The 21,832-nt window shown below is 33.5% G+C and overlaps 1 protein-coding gene across 4 annotated transcripts in view; it reads left to right on the forward strand.

The window, feature by feature from the left end:
* RYR3 (ryanodine receptor 3) overlaps positions 1-21,832 on the forward strand; it is a 174,165-nt gene that overhangs the window by 74,481 nt on the left and 77,852 nt on the right. For all 4 annotated transcript variants that reach the window (XM_032444977.1, XM_032444978.1, XM_015864781.2 and 1 more), the window contains 19 exons: positions 750-942; positions 3,148-3,364; positions 3,576-3,680; positions 5,005-5,108; positions 5,550-5,633; positions 6,841-7,000; positions 8,178-8,325; positions 9,255-9,460; positions 10,215-10,389; positions 11,345-11,553; positions 12,006-12,190; positions 12,881-12,917; positions 13,221-13,381; positions 13,915-14,080; positions 14,938-15,024; positions 15,387-15,613; positions 16,507-17,308; positions 17,783-17,983; positions 18,478-18,580. In XM_032444977.1, coding sequence (XP_032300868.1) covers positions 750-942; positions 3,148-3,364; positions 3,576-3,680; positions 5,005-5,108; positions 5,550-5,633; positions 6,841-7,000; positions 8,178-8,325; positions 9,255-9,460; positions 10,215-10,389; positions 11,345-11,553; positions 12,006-12,190; positions 12,881-12,917; positions 13,221-13,381; positions 13,915-14,080; positions 14,938-15,024; positions 15,387-15,613; positions 16,507-17,308; positions 17,783-17,983; positions 18,478-18,580 — 3,570 coding nt within the window. The remainder of the gene's footprint in view (positions 1-749; positions 943-3,147; positions 3,365-3,575; positions 3,681-5,004; positions 5,109-5,549; positions 5,634-6,840; positions 7,001-8,177; positions 8,326-9,254; positions 9,461-10,214; positions 10,390-11,344; positions 11,554-12,005; positions 12,191-12,880; positions 12,918-13,220; positions 13,382-13,914; positions 14,081-14,937; positions 15,025-15,386; positions 15,614-16,506; positions 17,309-17,782; positions 17,984-18,477; positions 18,581-21,832) is intronic.

The following is a 21,832-nucleotide window of genomic DNA, read 5'->3' on the forward strand; positions in this document are numbered from 1 at the left end:
GTCTGTTTGAATGCAATATTGAAAAGATACTTAGTTAAATGACTTTATCACTACACCAGATGAAACAGAATACTCTTCATAAACAATTACTATTTTTTTTTCTTCTAATGTTGCTTTCTAGCTGGAGTGATTCTGAAACTATTTGTCCTATTCATAAGTGCATTGATATAAGCTGATTGCTCAAGAAAACATTACGTGCTACACTAAATCAAGTGTGTGGTCCTTCCTGTCTTTGATAGTACTTGATAATAGGTGGTCCAGGTGAAGGTTTACAGAAGTTCTGGGTGTATGGTAATCAAACAGGAAACTGGAAGGGAAGAAAGGCACAAGTATTATTCTTCTTCCAAAACACTGGCTGCACTTCAATTGGGAGTGTAACCCAAGAAGAATAAGAGAAAAGTATATCAGCGTCAGTTTTCTCAAAGCAGAGAGCGTAATTTACTTTGTTTAAATGCTACAGTAGAACTTGCATGATTTCAGCTGAGCATGTTCTGCCTTCTGAACAGTGTCAGAGGCCTCAAGTGCTTTGTTCAGTTCATGCACTGTTCTGCTGCACCAGTTTGAACAAACTTAATTCATTCCCTGTTTTAGAAAGTGGGACAATTCATAAAACATATGAGGGCTAGATCGTGTCTGTGTGTCTGAAAACAAAACCTTGATGGTGTCTTTGAGGAAATGCGTATATCACTTCATTGTTAAATGCATGCAAGACTGTTCAGATTCTGGTTACTTGATTATTTTCATTCTAGGTCGAGTACCCAGAGCTGTGGCATCTGTCAATCAACACTTGCTGTCATCTGATGATGTAGTTAGCTGCTGCTTGGATTTAGGTGTACCCAGCATTTCATTCCGCATTAATGGTCAGCCTGTACAAGGAATGTTTGAGAATTTCTGTACTGAAGGGTTTTTCTTCCCTGTTGTAAGCTTATCAGCAGGTGTAAAGTAAGTACTAGTTAATTGTTCTTCTTTTAGCAGTTTTTCCACAAAAAATGTTATCTGATTTTATATAAAATGTATGCAGTTTTTTTCTGTTCTGCCAACTGACAGCTTGGAGGGAGGCTGCATTGATTTTATCAGGGGTGATTTCACTCTAAGGTAAAATGTTGAACTTATTTGTAACCTGACCAAGTTAGAGTCTCTGAAAATCATTACTATTATGGGTATTTAGTGACTTAGGGGAAATTAATTTTGTCTCATTCCAATTATCAGTGGCAAACACAGCACCTTATTTGACACTAATTAAAAATTTCATTCAGCATTCTCAGCAGGAGGTTAAAAAGAAAGAAACAATGCTAAACCGTTGGTAAAACTGATACCGTATTCTCAATAGGGAATTCAAACACTGATGAGAAGCAGCACTCTTCTTAGTGATGTTGCCCATTTCTCACCTGTTTTGTAGCTTAAATAATGAAATACAAACCTAAAAAAATCATATTTATCTCACTACTTAACTTTAAATTCTATCAGAAAATCTGCAAATGTCATTGTACTTCAGTGACCAAATCAGTTGTGCTGACAGAGCAAATACATCAATAAGAGTAGGCCTTGCACTGTTTGCTCTAACATGAACAATTTCTGTTCATCTGTAGCATATTTATTGCTGAGACAAACAGGCAACAATTGTAGGAAGAAAAGTTGTGTATAAAATGAAGAATTCTTCAATTGGAAAGGTTGAAACTTCTATTTTTGGTTGGTTGAGCCTAGGAGTTACTTTTTTTACATATATTTGGTCTTCAGGAGACTAAGGTTGGGTAAGCTTAAAGTGTGCTTCTCAGAATGAAAGATATGAAAATTTCTTTTAAAATGAGGCAAAAAGCCACACTTCTTGTAATCAGGATATTAAAAGAGATTCTGCAGAATTAGGACTTCTATAGCTAAGGGAAATACAATAAAGAGTTAGGAGGAGACAATTCTCTGTGGGATTGAGACCATGATTAAGACTAGATGAGATTTAGTGGTTTGTTACAACTTAAAAAATTTATCAAGTCGACAGGAAACAACAACCTGTTTACTGGGATGTGATCATCAAGCTGTTGTATGAGAGTCTTTTCCTTTCGTTTTCCTCTTTTGCCTACTTAGAAAGCCAGAGTTCTAGTTCTTAAAATAAAATTGACCTCCTTTTTATTCTTAAGTTATTTCAGCCTGCTTGGAGATTAAAGAGGTCTAAATTCAAAGTTGTCATCTCAGATATTGAGCTGCCTTGGCATCATTAAAATGTTTAAAGTAAATTATTAATGAAATTAGAAAGTACAGAAAGTAACATATTTCTTGTGGACAATGAGCCGTTTCAGATATTTGTACTTATGAACATCTTGTTGAGAAAACTTGCATGTCATGCTCCTCACTTTAAAATTATTAATCAAGTCTACTGTTTATGAAATAGCTTGATCTGATAGTTCCAGTATTTCTAGAATTCTAAGTAAACTTCTTCAGGTCATCTCATCACAAGGAATGCATGTACTGTTAAATTTTATGGTTGTTTACTTCTATTGTTGGCCTACATGAGGACCTAACTATGAAGTTGAATAGTTTGGGGCTTTTATTTTTTTCCTGGTATGTTCTTTAATTTAAATGAAAAGTATAGCTCTGATGAGAAACAGAAAACTTCATGGGTTTATTGGGAATCCTGGCAATTCATTTGGAACTCATATTCAATAGCATTTGGTGTCATTTTCTTCTTTTTCTTGATTTCTGTATTGTGAGTTGTCTGTGTGAGTCCACTGAGCAGTTATTTGAAAAATCTTAAGTGGCACATGAAATGTCTCAGTGGTATTTTTAGACTGCTAGTCCAAATTAAATTAATTTTCTTCGTCATTTAAGTGCATCTAAAATTTCACATCATTTATATAAGTATTTGATTCTAAATAAGAAATATATTAATTTACAATACAACACTGGATTTGAATAATTATTTTTCTTTGACCAAGATGGGTATTCAAAAAAGTTAGTCGATGACATTAATATTGAAAGTATCTGCTAATAGAAACTCTTAGTAATTTTTTTTTTAGTGCTTCTTAAAATAATGAAATCAACTACCACTTTATACATGCCATTCAAGAAAATATTTATGTTTCTAAATGATATGTTTATAATGTTAGTATATGCTGACTATTTAAGAGTATAATTTCTTCATTGCAAATTGCACAGAGCTCGTTTCTTATTGGGTGGACGTCATGGAGAATTTAAATTTTTGCCTCCTGCTGGCTATGCTCCCTGTTATGAAGCCTTGCTTCCAAAAGAAAAGATGAAATTGGAACCAGTGAAAGAATATAAGAGAGATTCTGATGGAGTAAGAGATTTGCTGGGTACAACACAGTTCCTCTCCCAAGCTTCATTTATACCTTGTCCTATAGACACCAGTCAGGTATGTTATATATGTAGTAATAAGATAGTAAAATATTTCTTAGCAAATGTATTTTGGCAATGCAAAGTCTAAGCTAACTTACTACCTTTCTTGTCAATTTATCATTGGTATGTTTTACTGTATTTAATTGAACTAGCTCATCTTGATCCTACAGGACTTGGTCAAACTGGAACATTTTCTTACTTGGGGAATTGTTATGCTCTTTTCTTAGATTGCTCTTCCTTTTCATCTTGAAAAGATCAGGGATAAACTAGCAGAAAATATCCACGAACTGTGGGGAATGAATAAAATAGAACTGGGCTGGACGTATGGCAAGGTATGATTTGAATGACCTGTCTAGGTACAGACATGTAAATTAGCCTACCAAAAAAAATGTACTGGGAACTGTAAAAGAGTATTTAGTGGTGGTTAATAAACACCTAGATAAAAGTAAAAATAAAAAATAAAACAACAAAAAACTACTTATAATCGATGATCAAGTAAAGCTAGTAGGAAATGTTTACATTAAGAAATGATTAGGACAAAAATTTGCACTATAAATAAGACACATAATTTAACACTATAAGTAGGAAAAAATACATTCATTGAGAAACATCCTAACTATACTGAAATGGACTTCTACTGAAAATCATACCAGCAGTGAGTTACTCCACATCAAATTCCTTGGTTACTCTGATGCTGGATATTAAACAGATAATGTATCCAAAGTGTGTTTTCAAATGGAAGACTGTTAAAAGATAAGGGACAAATATTATATTCAAAATATTATATGAAATTCAACAATTAGACTGGAATTGGTAACTTCCCTAGTAATGTCATATTCTAAGGATTACATTCTGCTTTGAATTTAGGTTATTTCATCTAGCTTCTTTCCAAGTTAAGATATGGCTATCATAACTGTATCACAGTTCAAAAGAATATTTTTCCTTCTCTTATATTCTGCTGATTCCAGTTATGGGTTTCATTTGTTTTCATTTCTCACTGAAAACTCTATGTTAGTATCTGATAAAATGTCATTGTTACTGAAAGTTAGAGCTTTACTGTCCTTATTAATGTTATCAACATTTTGCGATGGAAAATTATTTCTTCAAATGAGGCATCTAATTGCCATCGGGATAGAAACACTCAGCATTGAATGAAAGAGCCAGTTTAAGTAAGTGTCAGAAAAGTATCAAGATTGTCAGTAATGTCAGGGGAAAAAAAAAAAAATGCAATGCTTTAATATTTCAGGAGAAAGAAAAAAAAAAAAAAAAGAGAACATCACCAAATGATTATTGAAGATTTTTGGGTGAGAATGTGTATAATAGAGCTCATTATGCAGAATTTCTCTGTAGGTTGCTCAGGCGTGCAGTAGAAATCATTGAGTTTGCAGGCTTGCTTTCATGTGTTTGATGTATTTATGTAGAACTCATGAAATTGCTGGGTTTTTTTTTCTATTTTTTGTAGGTTCTTAGAGTATGTTATAAATCAATCATGGGAGAGTTCATTTGTATGATTGTGAGTAACTGTCACTGAGTAAAGATAAATTACATTCTTTTATTTATTGCCAAGAATTAGCAGATTTCTTACTCTGGACAGTGGTCTTATTTTGTCTTCATTCTAGTATCAGATAAATACACTTTTTGGTTTCTTCCTTACAGATACGGGATGATAATAAAAGGCATCATCCCTGTCTTGTGGAATTCTCAAAGTTACCTGAGACAGAGAAGAATTATAATCTACAAATGTCAACTGAAACTCTCAAGTGAGTTTTGAATTTAAAATATTTTTTTTTTCTTTACTCAAACATTTTCTATTATTTTAAGATATAAAAATGTTCTGCCTTGTTAGAATGAAAGTGTGTTCTGCTGATTTTGCTGGAAATTCCAGGAACAGATTTAGAAAAATTTAGCAAATTCTGTCTTGATGGGGAACCAAAAAAGGAAATGACACCAAACCCTTTCAGCTTTATTTGAAAAAGGCATGACTTTCCAGGCTGACTTTTATAACTTTTAACATATTTTATTTAGTATTTTTAATAACTAAAAATATTAAGTATTGAAATTCCATTACTTTGAATGACTTTATGTGTTTTTAAAATTTTATTAGTTATGTGGTTTTATATTAAAAAGAAAGGAAATGGAGAAAGTAAAATGGATGAGCACTACAATGTTGCATTTTACTACTGTTCTTTCTATATTGTTAGAACACTTTTGGCCCTTGGATGTCATATTGTTCATGCTAATCCAGCAGCTGAGGAAGATCTTAAAAAAGTCAAGCTTCCTAAAAAGTATGTACCTGATGCTAGCTATTATATGTTATTTTAATCTGGTGGGTATTGGTCATGCAAAAATAATTTAAGATTTTTAAGAAAAATACTTGATATCAACCCTGTGCTCCTTGTAGTCTTACCGAGCCCATGGTTGCCCTATTATTACCTGTGATTGTGGTTTACTGCTGCAGTTATTCACATATCATAGCCCCATCAGTTTATAATTGCATGTTGTGTAAATGTCACTTGATCTTTGAATAGATATTCCAGAGTTGAAAGGAATTATTTCAGGGCTTTTCTGTCACCTAGCAAAGTAGAGCATTTGTAATGTAAGGGGGAAAATTGATCTACTTGCAAAGTTCATACCCTTTGCTTCTAATAACTAGTTTCAATTTACTCCTCTCTTTCCCGCCTATCCAAGAAAAAGTTTATTCAACATGTTTACATTTCAGAGACATTATTAATACATCTCTTAGAAGATTTGCTCGTTTCTGTACAAACAGAAAAAAACAAGTATAGGAGAAAAAAAATCAGAAAATGACAGTTGTAGAATGTTGTACATCTTAGAAATGTACTTGTATTTTGTGCCATAACCTACACAATCTTTTACTAAATTATGGCAGTCAGGAAACTGTAATAGTGGCTATAATAAGTAGTCAGTAGAGTCACCCTGAGAGTGGTAAAAATGGATTCAGCATTATGTCTGCTTTTTAGACTTGTGTGAGGGAACTCTGTAATTCTTCTTGGAAAGTTTAAGGTCCTGTCCTTCAACAAAATTTGAAGGCAGCAACAGTGATCTGAATACCTACCACGTTAGGTTTTCACATTAGTTTTTATCTCACAAGATGTCTGTTTTTCTGAAACTGTTTCTGTGATAAATTAAATTAGGTTTTTAAGCAGAATACTAAACTAGTATTATGAGATGGAAGATGATAATATTGTTGATGATAATATGCTTTTGTTTTCATAGCAACTGTTTTAAATACCCACATACAGAGCTGGGTCACACTTAATTGCATTGCATACAAGTTGGTAGAAGATGAGACAGTGGTATAATACATTTTTTGTCCTTATTAATGGCCAAGTGCAAGGCAGGATTTTTACAAAGAAATGTGAGAGTGGAAAAAGTGGAGTAAGAAAGTGAATTGCTCTCTGCTAATATTGCACAAAAAATTTTAAATATGATTGGTGGGATATCTTTCTGTTTTTCCTTGTTGACTTGCAGTTATGTCATGTCAAATGGTTATAAACCTGCCCCTCTTGATCTTTCTGAAGTGAAATTGTTACCTTCTCAAGAATTTCTAGTTGACAAACTAGCAGAAAATGCTCATAATGTCTGGGCAAAAGACAGAATAAAGCAAGGATGGACCTATGGCATTCAGCAGGTGAGGACTTTTTAGACACATTTGGAGTAAGTAAAAAATATAGAATTTTGTTTTCTAGAACACCAGTTGGAAATCAGGCTAAATACTGAATGTTTTGGGAAGTCTGAAAACAAAGTGAAGGAGCACGGAAAGAGTGGATTGCCAGGCCTGTGTGGCTGCTGCTTATGAGAATCATAGAATATCCTGAGGTTAAAGAATCATTCAGGTTGGAAAGACCACTAAGATCATCTAGTGCAACCATCATTACTCAGTGTGACACGTACCCTTTTCTTGAACAGCACCAGGGATGATGTCTCATCCACCTACCTAGGCAGCCCCATTTCAGTGCCTGACCACTCAGATAAGAAATTTTTCAAAACATCCAACCTGAATATCCCCTGGCACAACTTTTCATCCTATCACTAGTTACACAGGAGAAGAGACCAATCCCCACCTCTTCACAACTGCCTTTCGGGTAGTTGTAGAGAGCAGCAAGGTCTCCCCTAAGCCTTTATCCAGTTCCTTCAGCAACTCCCCATAAGACTTTTGCTCCAGACCCCTCACAAATTTCTTGTCCTTCTCTGAATATGCTCCAGGGCTTTGATGTCTTTCTTGTAGTGAGGAACCCCAACCTGAACACAGAATTCAAAGTGGGGCCTGACCAGAGCTGAGTACAGAAGGACAATCATTTCCCTTTTCCTGCTGGCAACACTATTTCTGATACAAGCCAGGATGCCATTGACCTTCTTGGCCACTGGGCACACTGCTGACTCATGTTCAGCTAGCTGGATGTCAACTAACACCTCCAAAGACCCACAAGAAGTCCAACTCACAGCATCCAAAATTCAAACCATATTTCTGACAGTATTGTTCAAAGACTTCTTGAACTCTTGACTGTTTCCCTGGGAAATCTGTTCCAGTGCCCGACCACCTTCTCAGTAAAGAGCTTTATCCTGATATCTTGTCCTGAACCTCATGTCAGAGTATATATTTGCGTACTTCTCTTTTAGTCTTGTCTTAACATGCTTTGCATCCTTAATAATTGGGTTTAATTGTCTTCCTACTTTCATTCGTATAACTTTTATTCATTAATATTGTTTCTTTCCTGTAATCTTAGCAGTGTTTTAGACAATTGTCTTTCTCATTATTTGCATCCTTTGTCATGTTGATATATGATTTTGTTGTTAACTCCTTTTAGGATCTTAAGAACAAACGTAATCCTCGGCTAGTGCCATATGCATTACTAGATGAACGTACTAAAAAATCAAACAGAGATAGCCTTCGTGAAGCTGTTAGGACATTTGCAGGCTATGGTTATAATGTTGAGCCACCTGACCAAGAAATAGGTATGTATATTCAGTAAGAATTGGAACCTTTTATTTCCCCTCTGTGCTGGGAAAGAACTTTAGACTCTGGAACAGATAGGCAAAAGACAAAATTTATGAGATAATAGAATGTATTTTTGCTGCTAATGTGGAAGGTGGAAATGCATATTTTGAATGTCTTGTATGTTATCAAGTTATGTTTATTTAAGATTGGTTTTCATTGATTGTAGGATAAATATTAAATTTTGATAATTTCAGATTGGAGAAAATCTAGAGTGCTTGTGAAGAGATTTCATTTGGAAATTGCTGTTTAAAATGTTCTGAAATTGATTTGCCTAAGACAATTTATCCTTTCTTGTTTCTTCACAATGAGTGAAAAGCTTGAAATAAATATATGCTTATTGAAAACTTGGAAAGTATTTGAAAAATAATCTGATGCTGCACTTCATTTTCTAGACTGCAGCTGTAAGTTGTTAAGAACAATTCACTAGTACTTCTTATATAATAAAGGTAATAGTATCAAATATTTTTTTTAATGTAAATTTCTAAAAATATAAGCTACATAGATTACTTATTTTATTAATGTTTTTACTAAAGCAGTTTGAACTACGTTGTCCATGTTTTTTTTCCATTAGATTGAATGTTATACCTCTAAGGTCACCTCCAGTCAGTTATATGTTTGTGACTTCTGTGCAGTGTGACAGACATTGAAATTTTTTTTTTGTTCTGAATAGTGGACAGGCACTCATCCTGCATAGAATTAGAATGTGTTAGCCTGTGTATGCAGATTATTTTTCTTCCTCTTCCAACACTTACTATGAAAGTTCTTAAGCTTGCTGAGGTAGATGATGGCTATTTTCAGAAACAGGAAACAGTGGATACAGATAAGATGAACAGTGACATTCATACTATTATCTAATTATGAAGTGTTTTATTTTGATTTTTTACAGCTGACCAAACAGTGGAAAAAGTCAGCATTGACAAGATACGTTTTTTCAGAGTAGAACAATCTTATGCAGTGAAGTCTGGGAAGTGGTACTTTGAATTTGAAGCTGTAACAGGTGGAGATATGCGTGTTGGCTGGGCCAGACCAGGCTGTCGACCTGACATTGAACTGGGAGCTGATGACCAAGCATTTGTTTTTGAAGGAAGCAAAGTCAGTGCATTCTTGCCTTTTTATTATTTTTAGCTATTAGCAGCCTAAGCAGAAAATGGCAATTTTCCTCTACATACTCCCAACTACTGGAATATTTTTCGTTCTTAAAATGATACCTTAGACCTCTGGTTTATAGTATTTGCATTTTGATTCAGGTCTTTGTACTAGCAATGGTACATTGTTTTATATCTATGTTTCTAGCATATATCACCTAAGTAAGGAAGTCTGCTGTAAGCATAAACATAATTCAGTGTTCATTTTCTTTTTAAAGTGGTAATTCACAAAATTAAATTTTAAGTTTCTTCAAAGACTGGACTACAGTTTTACTATTTTCTCTATTATGTTGTTTGAGCTTTTTGCACTAGCTTTCTTAGATATTAATTAATTTAATTACCTGAAAGCCATGAGTCAATAGTTCTAGTAGTAAAAAACTCTGAGAACATGAAAGTGAAAAAAATAAATAAAACTAAGGGTAGAATTTTATTATTGCTTAACTAGGAAATTGAGACCAAGATGTTGTTATAAATGAACTATAAAGCTTCATTCACTTAGTATTTTAGCTGTCTACAAAACATGTAAAACATTTCTAGTCTTGATTGATTACTCTACTCTCCAGAACTTTTGATATCTCTTCTCTGAAAATGTTTATTTTTTCAATTTTAGCATGTTGTTTATTTATCTGATTGTCTTTTTTTTTTTTTTTTTTTTTTTCTTTTTTTTTTTTTTNTTTTTTTTTTTTTTCTTCTTCTTTTAGGGCCAGCGTTGGCATCAAGGCAGTGGGTTCTTTGGACGGAGTTGGCAACCAGGAGATGTGGTTGGCTGCATGATAAACTTGGAGGACAAATCAATTATCTTTACTCTAAATGGAGAGTTGCTTATAACCAGTAAAGGCTCAGAACTTGCATTTGCTGACTTTGGAATAGAAAGTGGTAATTTTCTCTTTATATTTGCATGGTTATGAAGAAAAATCAGAAAAAAACTAGTCTTCAGACTAGATAGGAGAAGACTCAGAGGAGAGCTTATGTCTTCCAGTACCTGATTGTCTCTGAAGGCATAAGGTTGTAGTGTAGGAGAAAGAATTTGTAGTACAGATGGAATTGTTGGCTTTTAACTGAAGTTGCTCTGAGTTCTGTGTTATTAGAGATGGAAAAAACTGTTCAACAGCATTGTATTTTTAATGATACTGTCTGCTAATTGGAAACAGAAAATGTTTGGTCATAAAAAGTACCAGCGTTAAAGAAATCTGTATTTGTCCAACATGAACAATGGAAGGATTAAGATAGGCCAGAAATTTATAGACGCTGATGACAAAACAAATTTTAAAACTTTATTGAATAATTCAGTCTTATCTTGAAGTCCATTTGGAAATTCAGTGTCATAAGAGATCATTACATTCATTAATAACTTCTGTCTAGTGAAGTTTGGATTCTGGTGTCCATTTCATTGCATAAAAGACTGGTTTATTGGCCTAAAAATAATGACAAATATAACTGATCCTTCTAATAAATGAATAACTTACTTGAGCAAACCTTTTTATTTTAGATTTGATTGCTTAAGAAGCTACGTCTTGACATTTTTTTCATCTTTGACACATGTCAGATCTTAGTAATAACAACTGTTAAAATGCTTTACTGTTTGAATAAATGTCAGGGTGCATGCAATGTCCATTCACTACCAGGGTACTTGGGCTTCTGTTGAATTGTGTTGAGCTCAGTCCTTAATACTTAAGGTAGCTTTAAATCCTTGCTAGTGTCATCATTTTCTGTGCATTTCTTGTGGGAGCTATAATTCAGTTCACATCAGATACATTCAAAATAGTATATTTGTGTTCTCAAATAACTTTTTGTGTGCTTCGTTTTTTTTCTTTTTGTGTCATTACATTAGGTTTTGTTCCAATTTGCTCACTGGGTCTATCCCAGATTGGTCGTATGAACCTTGGAATGGATGCTAGTACTTTCAAATATTATACCATGTGTGGCCTTCAAGAAGGTTTTGAACCTTTTGCAGTGAACATGAACCGAGATGTTGCTATGTGGTTTAGTAAACGCTTACCAACATTTGTTAACGTACCAAAAAATCATCCTCACATACAGGTAACGTTACTTGTTAGAGAGGCAGCTGTTTATCAACTGCTTGTTTAGCAAGCTGAGGCATTAAATCCTTAGTAATAATAATGTTGTCATCAGATAGTTTGACATTAAAATCTACTAACTCACATTAGATAATTTCAGATGATCTTTATAAAAAATTCATTTATGGTAGCATTGCTATTCATACAGATGTAAGTATGTGACTTAATATAATAAAAGCTATTTTATTTTTTCTTTTTGAAAGTGTTGTATAGAACAATTTGAGAATAATTAGTAGTCAATTTAGATGGAACATATCTTTTTCTCCAAGCTTATGTTGTGGTTTAAGAGCAAAGTTCTGAATTCATTAAAAAAAAATTTAGCTTAGCTCTTTCAGTTATCTCATCTGCTATTTGCATACATTATCAGTGTGTTTCTTGGAACAGTATTTTGTTAAAATGATTCATTTCATTTAGATATGGAGAATTGATGGAACCATTGAGAGTCCACCTCGTTTAAAAGTTACTCACAAAACATTTGGTACACAAAACAGCAATTCTGATATGATATATTGCCGTTTGAGTATGCCCATTGAGTTCCGTTCATCATTCAACTTTGGCATGGGTGTGGAAAATGCCTCATCTGATGCTCTTCAAAAACGGTATAGACTTACGCTTTTTTAGTTATCCTATTTCATGCTCTTTGTGTAAATCTAATGCTCTACTTTGTTCTTCAATATTGTACATTCAGGATTTTGTTTTAGCTTTTGCACTCAGTACATATATAGGATGTATATTACTGAGATTTTTTTGTTCATGGTAGTTTTAATAGCTTTGTAACAAATTCAGTACAGATTGATACACATAGATAACATCAGGGAATCTTTTCTGGAAAGGTGCATCATAAATCTTACAGTCATTCATTGCTGAGCATCTGCCATCCTTCTGAAATCACTGGGATTTGCAAAGTGTTTATGTAATTTGGAAAACTAACTGAGAATCCCATTCCCAATGGATACCTGTTTATCTTCCTGATAGTTTATAGCTTGTTATTGGAAAAGTGAAATTTTCTTCCCATGCAAAGAAAAAAAGATTGTGAGAGAGATTTTTTAACATACCAGTCATTGCCAAGTTCAGGACCTTTGAAACTTAATTCTCCACCTTAACTGCAGCAACATATTATGGGTCAAGGTACATAGCCTGTAAAATCTTTTCATGTTTAATTTGCTCTATTCAATGCCTAGTAAGCATGAGTTAGCTTGTAAGTATACTTAGTTTAATAATGTGAGCTAGTATTTATTTTACTTCTGTTTTATTCATTTAACTAATTACTGATTTTCCTCTATCTTTAGAAAACACAGCCAAGAATTTCCTTCTTCTTCTACTACAGTGAGTAATCATACTGAGAAGCTTAGTTCTTGCTTTCTGAAGAAGATGTAGTAGTCGTATCATGTTCCTTAGCTGTTGATCTGTTGAAAGAAACCTTTATCTGCTATAACAATCTGCATAAGTAACACCTAGAATTCTATGACTTGAGGCATAAACTTCACTGTCTCAATCTAATATTAGAAGCTATTTATTTTGAAAAATCTGTATTAAAAGTTGTACATTGAATTTTTACATCATTATTTGACTACTTCTTCAGAAAATAACTTAGTTTTAATTACTAATGTGTTCTTTTCCTCTTTTCAGTATTTTTATTCCTTGCGGATATTTGCTGGCCAAGACCCATCCTCTGTCTGGGTTGGCTGGGTAACACCAGACTATCATTTTTACAGTGAGAATTTTGACATAAATAAAAACTGTACAGTGACGGTTACTTTAGGAGATGAGAGAGGCAGGGTTCATGAAAGGTATAAATTTATTTGCTGCTTATTAAAAATTGTATTTTTATATAGTTATTCAAAGTGAAATATTCACAAGCTTGATTACATTCTGAGCATTTATTTAAACTAATAATAATATCAGTTATGGAGTAGAACTGTTCTATGTTCATTTGTATACAAATGTGTTTTACTCAGACTTAAAGGGAGTGTTTTACCTTTAAAATTCTGTTTGGAAAATGTATTGGGATTTTTTTTCTTCTAACAACCACACTTGATTGTTATGGATGAAACTTTTACTGTATTTTACCTAAGAAAGTAGAAATATGATAATTTCCTTAATTTTAGAAAAGGGAAGAAAAATGCAATTTGTCAGTATGATATGATACCTTTCTCAAGAGGCTTGCAATAAAAAGATGGAAAATAATAATTAGAAAATAAGGCTAATAGTAGCACGAGCACATTTAAGTATCTCTGTTACTTCAAAGAAAAGTACATCTTCATGAATACTGTCAGGTTCAGAGTGAACTGTGATTTGTTGTCTTTTTTTCTTGTTCCTGCAGTGTGAAGCGCAGTAATTGCTATATGGTTTGGGGAGGAGATATATCTGCTAATTCTCAGAGATCAGGTCGCAGTAATGTTGATTTAGAAATTGGATGCTTTGTTGACCTGGCTACTGGAATGTTGTCATTCACTGCCAATGGAAAAGAGCTTGGCACTTGTTATCAGGTATTATCAAATTTTCAGGAAGTCATCTATGAAGTTGATAATTTTGATGCTATTATAAAGATTCCTTTTTCTTGTTTAGAAGTCTTAAGTGAGCACCAGTCATGCTACAATAACATAGTTTCATATATTGTACAGTGGTGAAATTAAGATTCTCAAAACAAAGATATCCAGCAACCAAACATTTTTATATCTGCAGCACTGTGATTCAGTGTGATACATTGTAATCCTTAAGATTGGATACAAATGCTGAACCTGAAAATCAAATAATTTTTAAAAATCACAATAATTAACTGATTTTAATATTGCATTAAGACTTGTGCCATCTTCATAAAATGATTCACTCACCGTTATCTCCTTCTGATATTGTCTTTATTCAAAATTTGCTTACAAGTTTTATTTATAGTGAAATATTTTTGTCCAGCATAAAATGTGGAAGAGTGCTAGAAGATGTATAGTGTTCTACCATCAGTCTTTATTATGAGTGCATTTCTTAGAATTAGAGGCACAGTAATTAGTTGTGAAGTATCTGGATTTTTGAGAGCCATTTTAGAATGCAAGTGTTGAATTTGGTTATAATTTAAGTAAATCAACCTGTTGTCTTAGAAAAACTCATGTTGTAGGCCTGTTATTGAAAATGGTGATGCCTGCCTGTAAGTTTGGTGGGTCTGTAAACATAACTCAGCAAAATTTTTACAGTATTAGAGATAAATTGCAGGTAGACACTGACTGTCATTTCAATACAGTGTCTGCAATTACTTGATAATAAAATATAAACTACAAAGTATTTATTTAATATCATATCTGGGGAGAAGATTATTATTGCCATTCTAATTTTTTAATCTCATTTTTTTTTCTAGGTTGAACCAAACACGAAGCTTTTCCCTGCAGCTTTTGTACAGCCTACAAGCACTAACTTAATTCAGTTTGAACTTGGTAAATTAAAGGTATTAACTATATTCTTTAAAGATGCTCTTTTAAATCTGTTTCCACAGAAATTCCAGCTGGATTGAATTTGTTTAGGAAGATTGAATTTTTGACAAGACTTTTCACTTGAATAAAATGTAAACAAATTACTTTTTTATACTTAATACTTTCATGACGGTAGTTGCTCATAAATTTAAGCTGTATTTGTAACAGTAAAATGAAGGTGTTTGGGAGAGCACAATATTGCCAGTTTTTAAAATATTCTTGTTACAATAACTCATATTTCTGTGGGTTCTTAGCTATTAATAAATTACTTTACATTTTGATGTAAGTTAATTCACATTAAATGTTGCAAAAATAATTCTAATACACTTTGTTTCAGAATACCATGCCTTTATCAGCAGCAATTTTTAAAAGTGAGGAAAGAAATCCTGTTCCTCAGTGTCCCCCTCGACTTGATGTGCAAACAATTACACCTGTTTTATGGAGTAGGATGCCTAACAGCTTTCTAAAAGTAGAAACAGAGCGCGTCAGTGAACGTCATGGCTGGGTTGTGCAATGTTTGGAACCCCTGCAGATGATGGCACTTCACATCCCAGAGGAAAACAGGTACATTTCCAAGGGACCAAAGTTGGAGGATGTTGAGACTGGAGTTGGTCAGTTTGTCATCTTATCTCCCATTGAATAGTATTTATGAATTCTAAGTAGGTAAAAGAGTCCAGACAATTTTAATGCTATGTGATGACATTTACATAAATAAGGGAAAACATAACTACTTGATTTCCTTTAAAATTTAACATATTCTGTTTTTAATCTCAGAGATTAAGCTTAAAGATATTGTAAGACTGAAAAATATAACAACATTCAAATACAATTCTTCTAGTTGTTTATATGTTAAAACTGTGTGATATATTTCTGTTTCATATGCTTTGATTTTACGCGAATTAACTTTTTTTGCTCTTACTGACAAGATCCTGACTGCCTTATATTTTGTCTTCAGTGATGATAATAAATATGTATTAAAATATCAAATATTGTAACTAATGATAAATCAACCTATGAATGAACAAAAGTGAAACAGAAAAGACAGTTTAAAAGCTATAGATTTAAGTTTTGTGAATTAATAGTCAGTTTCATCATTAATGAAAATAAATTCAGGAAAAGAGTAAATAATAACATTAATACTGTGCTTCATTGAAAAATGAAATAAAATCTAGAGCTTTACATTCTGAAAACATGACTTTTAAAAATAAAGACATGATTTACTGTAGCTTCCAAAGAAGCTTCTCTATCACAGATCTTTTCATCCTTTTTAGTGCAGTGTTAATTTTAAATAATCTCATTAAAATATTACTGTATTTGCTATGGGATTCACATGATAAGGTTTGTTAAAATCATTTGTAATGGTTTAAACTAGAACAGGTTAAAATGTGCACAGATTATGAACTTAAAAAAAATAATTTATGAAATTGATGTGTCTTCTTTTCTTTTTTGCATAACAGATGTGTTGATATTTTGGAACTATGCGAACAAGAAGATTTGATGAAGTTTCACTATCATACTTTAAAACTTTATAGCTCAGTTTGTGCTCTAGGTAACACTAGAGTTGCTTATGCACTTTGTAGCCATGTAGATATATCTCAGTTATTTTACACAATAGATAATCAGTATTTACCTGGACTCCTACGTTCTGGATTCTATGACTTGCTCATTAGTATTCATTTGGACCATGCCAAGCAAGCCAAGCTCATGATGAACAATGAATTTATCATTCCAGTTACAGAGGAAACTCGAACTATTAAATTATATCCTGATGAGACAAAGAAGCATGGTTTACCTGGAGTAGGGCTTAGCACTTGTCTCAAACCAAGCTTCAATTTTTCTACTCCTTGCTTTATTGTGACCTCTGAAGATCATCAGACATCCAGTCCAGAAATTCCCCTTGACACACTTAAATCCAAAGCTATAAGTATGCTGACAGAGGCAGTACAATGTAGTGGTTCTCATATACGAGATCCTGTTGGAGGACATATTGCATTCCAGTTTGTTCCTGTTCTTAAACTCATAGCAACATTGCTTATAATGGGAGTTTTTGATGATGATGATGTGAAGCAGGTGTTAATACTCATTGATCCCAATGTCTTCGGAGATCACAAGGAAGAAACAGAAGAGAGGACAGAGAAGGAAGAAGTTACACAAGTTGAAGAAAAAGCTGTAGAAGCTGGAGAAAAGGCAGTAAAAGAAACAAAAGCTCCTACAAAGGGCTTATTGCAGACAAGATTACCAGAATCTGTTAAGCTTCAGGTGACCATTTAATGTAAACGTATTATATATACTATTAATATTGATAAAAGAAAGGTAGTACTTTGTCTGTTCTTCATTTTGAAAATTTTGGAATCTTGGCTGTCTTTATTCCTATCTGCCTTATGCCTTTCCCTTAATAACCGAATTTGATAATTATGCAATTTTTTCTATGCAGTGTCCTCATACTTAGAATAGGTGCTCAAATATTTATTTATTTAATACATGCATTTTAAAAGATAATTAATATTTATGTTATGAGAGCATAAAGTGAAACAGTGTGAATGCAACAGTTTTATTGATTAGCTTAATAAAACTATTTGCATTTTTCACCGTTACTCTATCAAAGGAAAAACTTAGGAAAAAAAAAAATGATTTTAACCACCTGTTGCAGTGCATAATTTCTGCTATAGCTTATTACTCAATTAGAGTTTAATATGTTAAACTGTTGAATTTATCTGTTTTTTTCTACTCCAGATGTGCCACTTACTCAATTATTTCTGTGACTGTGAGCTGCAACATAGAGTGGAAGCAATTGTATCGTTTGCAGATCACTATGTATCAAAATTGCAATATAACCAAAAGTACAGGTATAATGAGCTTATGCAAGCCCTGAACATGTCTGCTGCTTTGACTGCCAAGAAGACTAAGGAATTTCGATCTCCTCCACAAGAACAGGTAATATTAATTAAATGACAGAATCTAAATAGTAGTGTAATGATTTCTGACTTCTATACTGCCATGGGAGCTACTACAGAACCAGAACTGAATTTGGAACTTATTAAGATGCCACCAGATTCTGAATGTCAAAATGCTTATACCAGTCCTCTAGAAATCATGCTCTATACCATGAATTGGCGTTGGGTTTCTAAGGAGCATACACAATTAGAACATTTTCATCCAGTGCAGGGGGAGTATGATTCAGGAAGTTATAAAAGATAAGTTTATAAGTTATGTTGCTATGTATTTATTTTCTGTGTTCAGGAAATAGCTTTATTATTAAGTATGCTGTAGTTTTATGACAGTCATACCTAAAAATTACAAAGGAATGTTGCTATAATATTTTCATTAATGTGTGTTAAAATTTTATGTTTTATGCTGATTCAAGCATGGCAATATAGTAGGATGTGTTTTAGGCTCAGTACCTTTAACATATTTAAATACCCTTAAAGATTAATATGCTGCTGAATTTTCAACTGGGAGAGGATTGTCCTTGTCCAGAGGAGATTCGGGATGAACTATATGACTTCCATGATGATCTTCTAATTCACTGTGGTGAGTAACAAGGTGCATCAGATAAGTTAGAAAATAAAAATGCTTCCTCTCTTCCTCCCTCCCTCTCTCTTTTTTTATCCTCTTTTTCTTGAAAATATATTTCTGTCTACATGCTGATTTATTGTTTTCTGAAAAACTTTTGTTATATGCTACCAAAAAAATACAGAAAGTCTGTGACATTGTTTCAAGCTTCATTGTTATGTATCTATTTAATCTTATCTGGTATTTTTCTGTTAATATGTTGGTTTTAGACTTAATTGGCAAAAAGCATCCAACGAAGATTGGGTTACCTTAAAAGATTTATATAGACATAGATTTATATGTGTGTACACGTGGAAGTAGATAAAAGGAACTAATTATGGCAGTGAAACTTCTCAGTGGTGAATTAAATTCAAAATATCCATTATAAGACACTATTGGAGTGAAGCTTACAGTATGAGTTACCTGCTTTTCCTCCAGAGACTGAACCTGAATTTCCTTAGGGTATATGGAAGGGTGAACTAAATAAAATATTCTGTACAATTTCAATTGATTAAATTTTATATATGATGCTCAAACTGTTTCATTAGTCCATTGAGATCTTAGCCTAATTAAGGCAGTCATGGGACTGCTATTCCATTTACCAAGACACAAGCATTTATAGTCAAGTCAGTCAGTTACTACTGCCCATTCCCAATAAACATGCAGATAAAATTTATATACTCAGAAGATAGATCATATGTATCTTCTTGGCATTATGGTTATTCTTCCAGCACCTTTCATGGTCCTGTGGTTCATGGCACAAATCTTGTTCAAGAAGAAGAGAACACTGTCATTAGAGTGAGTTGACAGCATTTAAAGTTCTTCACTAGGAAGAACATGATAATTTTAGTACGTTCTTTCTCCTACTTCCTTGATTTTCTTGAGATCATTTTTAAATTTTTGCTGATACAGTCTGCAAGATCTTTCTTTACTCATTATCCCTAAAACCAGTTTTACTCAGTTTGTGGTGTTATATTATTTTAGTGACATATAATAAACAGTTTGTGATTACTGTTAGTAGCTGTAATGAGTCCCATGATTCTGTGCTTGTATTGCTAAAGCTTATTCTTGTGATCATATTTCTGGGTACGCTGTTAAAATCTCCAGCAACCCTCTAGCTGTGAATTTGTGATCAGCTAATTACTTTATTTCATCTAGCCTAGAACCCAACATAAAATGGGTCAGTATGTAGTTTGTGTTTCATCAGATTCTGTATGAGGATGTTGTGTGGGATGATACTAAGATTTGTGTCTGTAAGGCAAACTATGTTATGGGTGGAAATTGGGTTAGTGTAATGTGATTTGCTCTTGACAATCCTGTGTTGATTGTCTCTGATCCTTTCTTTTAAGTGTTTATCAGAAACTTTGTTTCTTTGATTCCAGCATTTTTCTTACAAACATTAAAGGTCCATATCCTTTCAGCTACTCTGCATTCTCCCAATTTTAGTTAAGATAATGTGGTCTTCATTGTTCAGTTAGCACTTGAGCATGCTTCTGGTTTTCAAAGATATTTGGCATTAAAGAGTTCTCTGAGGACTCCAGGATGAAGATTATTGAGATCCCACCTTAGCTGGAAATATCTTCCTCGATACTGTGAAGTCTTGTTGCTGATAGTATTTTAGAGGTGTAGTTTTGTTCACTGCTTTATTAATTTATATGTTGAAGGACATGAGAAAGTAGTCCAGCAATTAAAATACTATAAAGATCTTCTGGATCCTAAACAGAACCATGTTCATGACTTTGTACAGATTTATCAGAAGGGGTTACCCCATGGAAAATGGGATATGGTAAATACTCCATAAATCTGCATCCTGGCTTAGTTCTGAAAATCAGTACAGAGCTGTCACAGCTGCAGATAAAACTGAATATGAGTTGTGCTTGGAATATTTAAACAGATTTTTAATACTAAGTAAACTTTGCAGCCTAAATGGGAAAATATGTATGTAATCAAGAAATTAAAGGCTTCATCATAGCAAATATACACAAATAGTCTGAATTAAAGTTACTCAGGCAGTCTTAATCCTTGTATGTCATAACTGTGAGTGATTAAAGCTGCCAGCAAAATAATAATCTTGTGTCATAATTTTTGTGTATAATCTCTTGGTTGTAAACAAATTTAAAGCAGATTGTATTGTATAACATCAATTTTACTCTTAGCTGGTTCATTTTCTGGGTTAGAATTATTTGTTCCTAGTGCATAGACCTCTACCACTTGAGTTAAGTGATTAACCAAAAGCAAAACTAGCAAAACAGTTTCTGAACGGGTTGCATCTCATAGAAGATGGAGAATGAATGACATCTGAATGGAGCAGTAAATAGGATGCTGCTTTCTCCACTCTTGATGTTGTCTTAACTCTGTCCCCCTCTACTCAGCTCTTGTGAAGTGCTATCTGGAGAACTGCATCCAAGCCTGGGTCCGCAGTACAAGAAGAAGGCAGAGCTCTAGAGATGGGTCCAGAGGAGGGCTACTAGATGACCAGAGGGCTGAATCACTTCTATTAAGAAAGGCTGAGGGAAATGTGCTTGTTTTGTTTGGGGAGGACTTCAGGGAGACCTCATTGTGGCCTTCCAGTAGTTGAAAGGAGCTTATAAACAGGAGGAGGAGTGATTCTCTGCATGGGTTGATAGTAATAGGGCAAGGGAGATGGTTTTAAACTAATACAGGTGAGGTTTAGTTAGATATTAGGAGGTAGTTTGTCACACAGAGGGTTGTGATGCACTGGAACAGGATGTCCAGAGAGGCTGTGTATGCCCCATCCCTGGAGGCATTCAGGGTCAGACTGAATTTGGTTCTGGGCAGCCTTGTCTAGTGGTTGGTGACCCTGACCATGGCAGGGGGGTTAAAATAGTTAGCTCTTGTCTGAAGAAAACTTGCTTAGGGGCTTCTGACTGTAACACGTGGTAACAGATCATCATTAAGTGGTGTGAAGTATTTGAAAATACTTTGGTTGTGAAACAGTGAAGTTAACTGTAATGAACTACTTGAAAAAAAAAGTATCCCTTCTGATACATTTCATTGTGTATATTTTTCAAGAAAAATTCTTTATTGCTAGTACAACATCTCCAAACATCTTCTCTTTATCAGTTTTAATGTCAGTTAATAAGTTTACTTATGATTTCTAAATATCTCAAAAGTTTTACTGTATTGTCAGATATAGTCATATGTTTCTTTAGCTTACATTATACGTTATGAAATAATGAGTCACATATTTAATCAAACATGAATCTGAGT

Source organism: Coturnix japonica, chromosome 5 (assembly GCF_001577835.2).
Source record: "Coturnix japonica isolate 7356 chromosome 5, Coturnix japonica 2.1, whole genome shotgun sequence".
NCBI classification, from domain to species: Eukaryota; Metazoa; Chordata; class Aves; order Galliformes; family Phasianidae; genus Coturnix; species Coturnix japonica.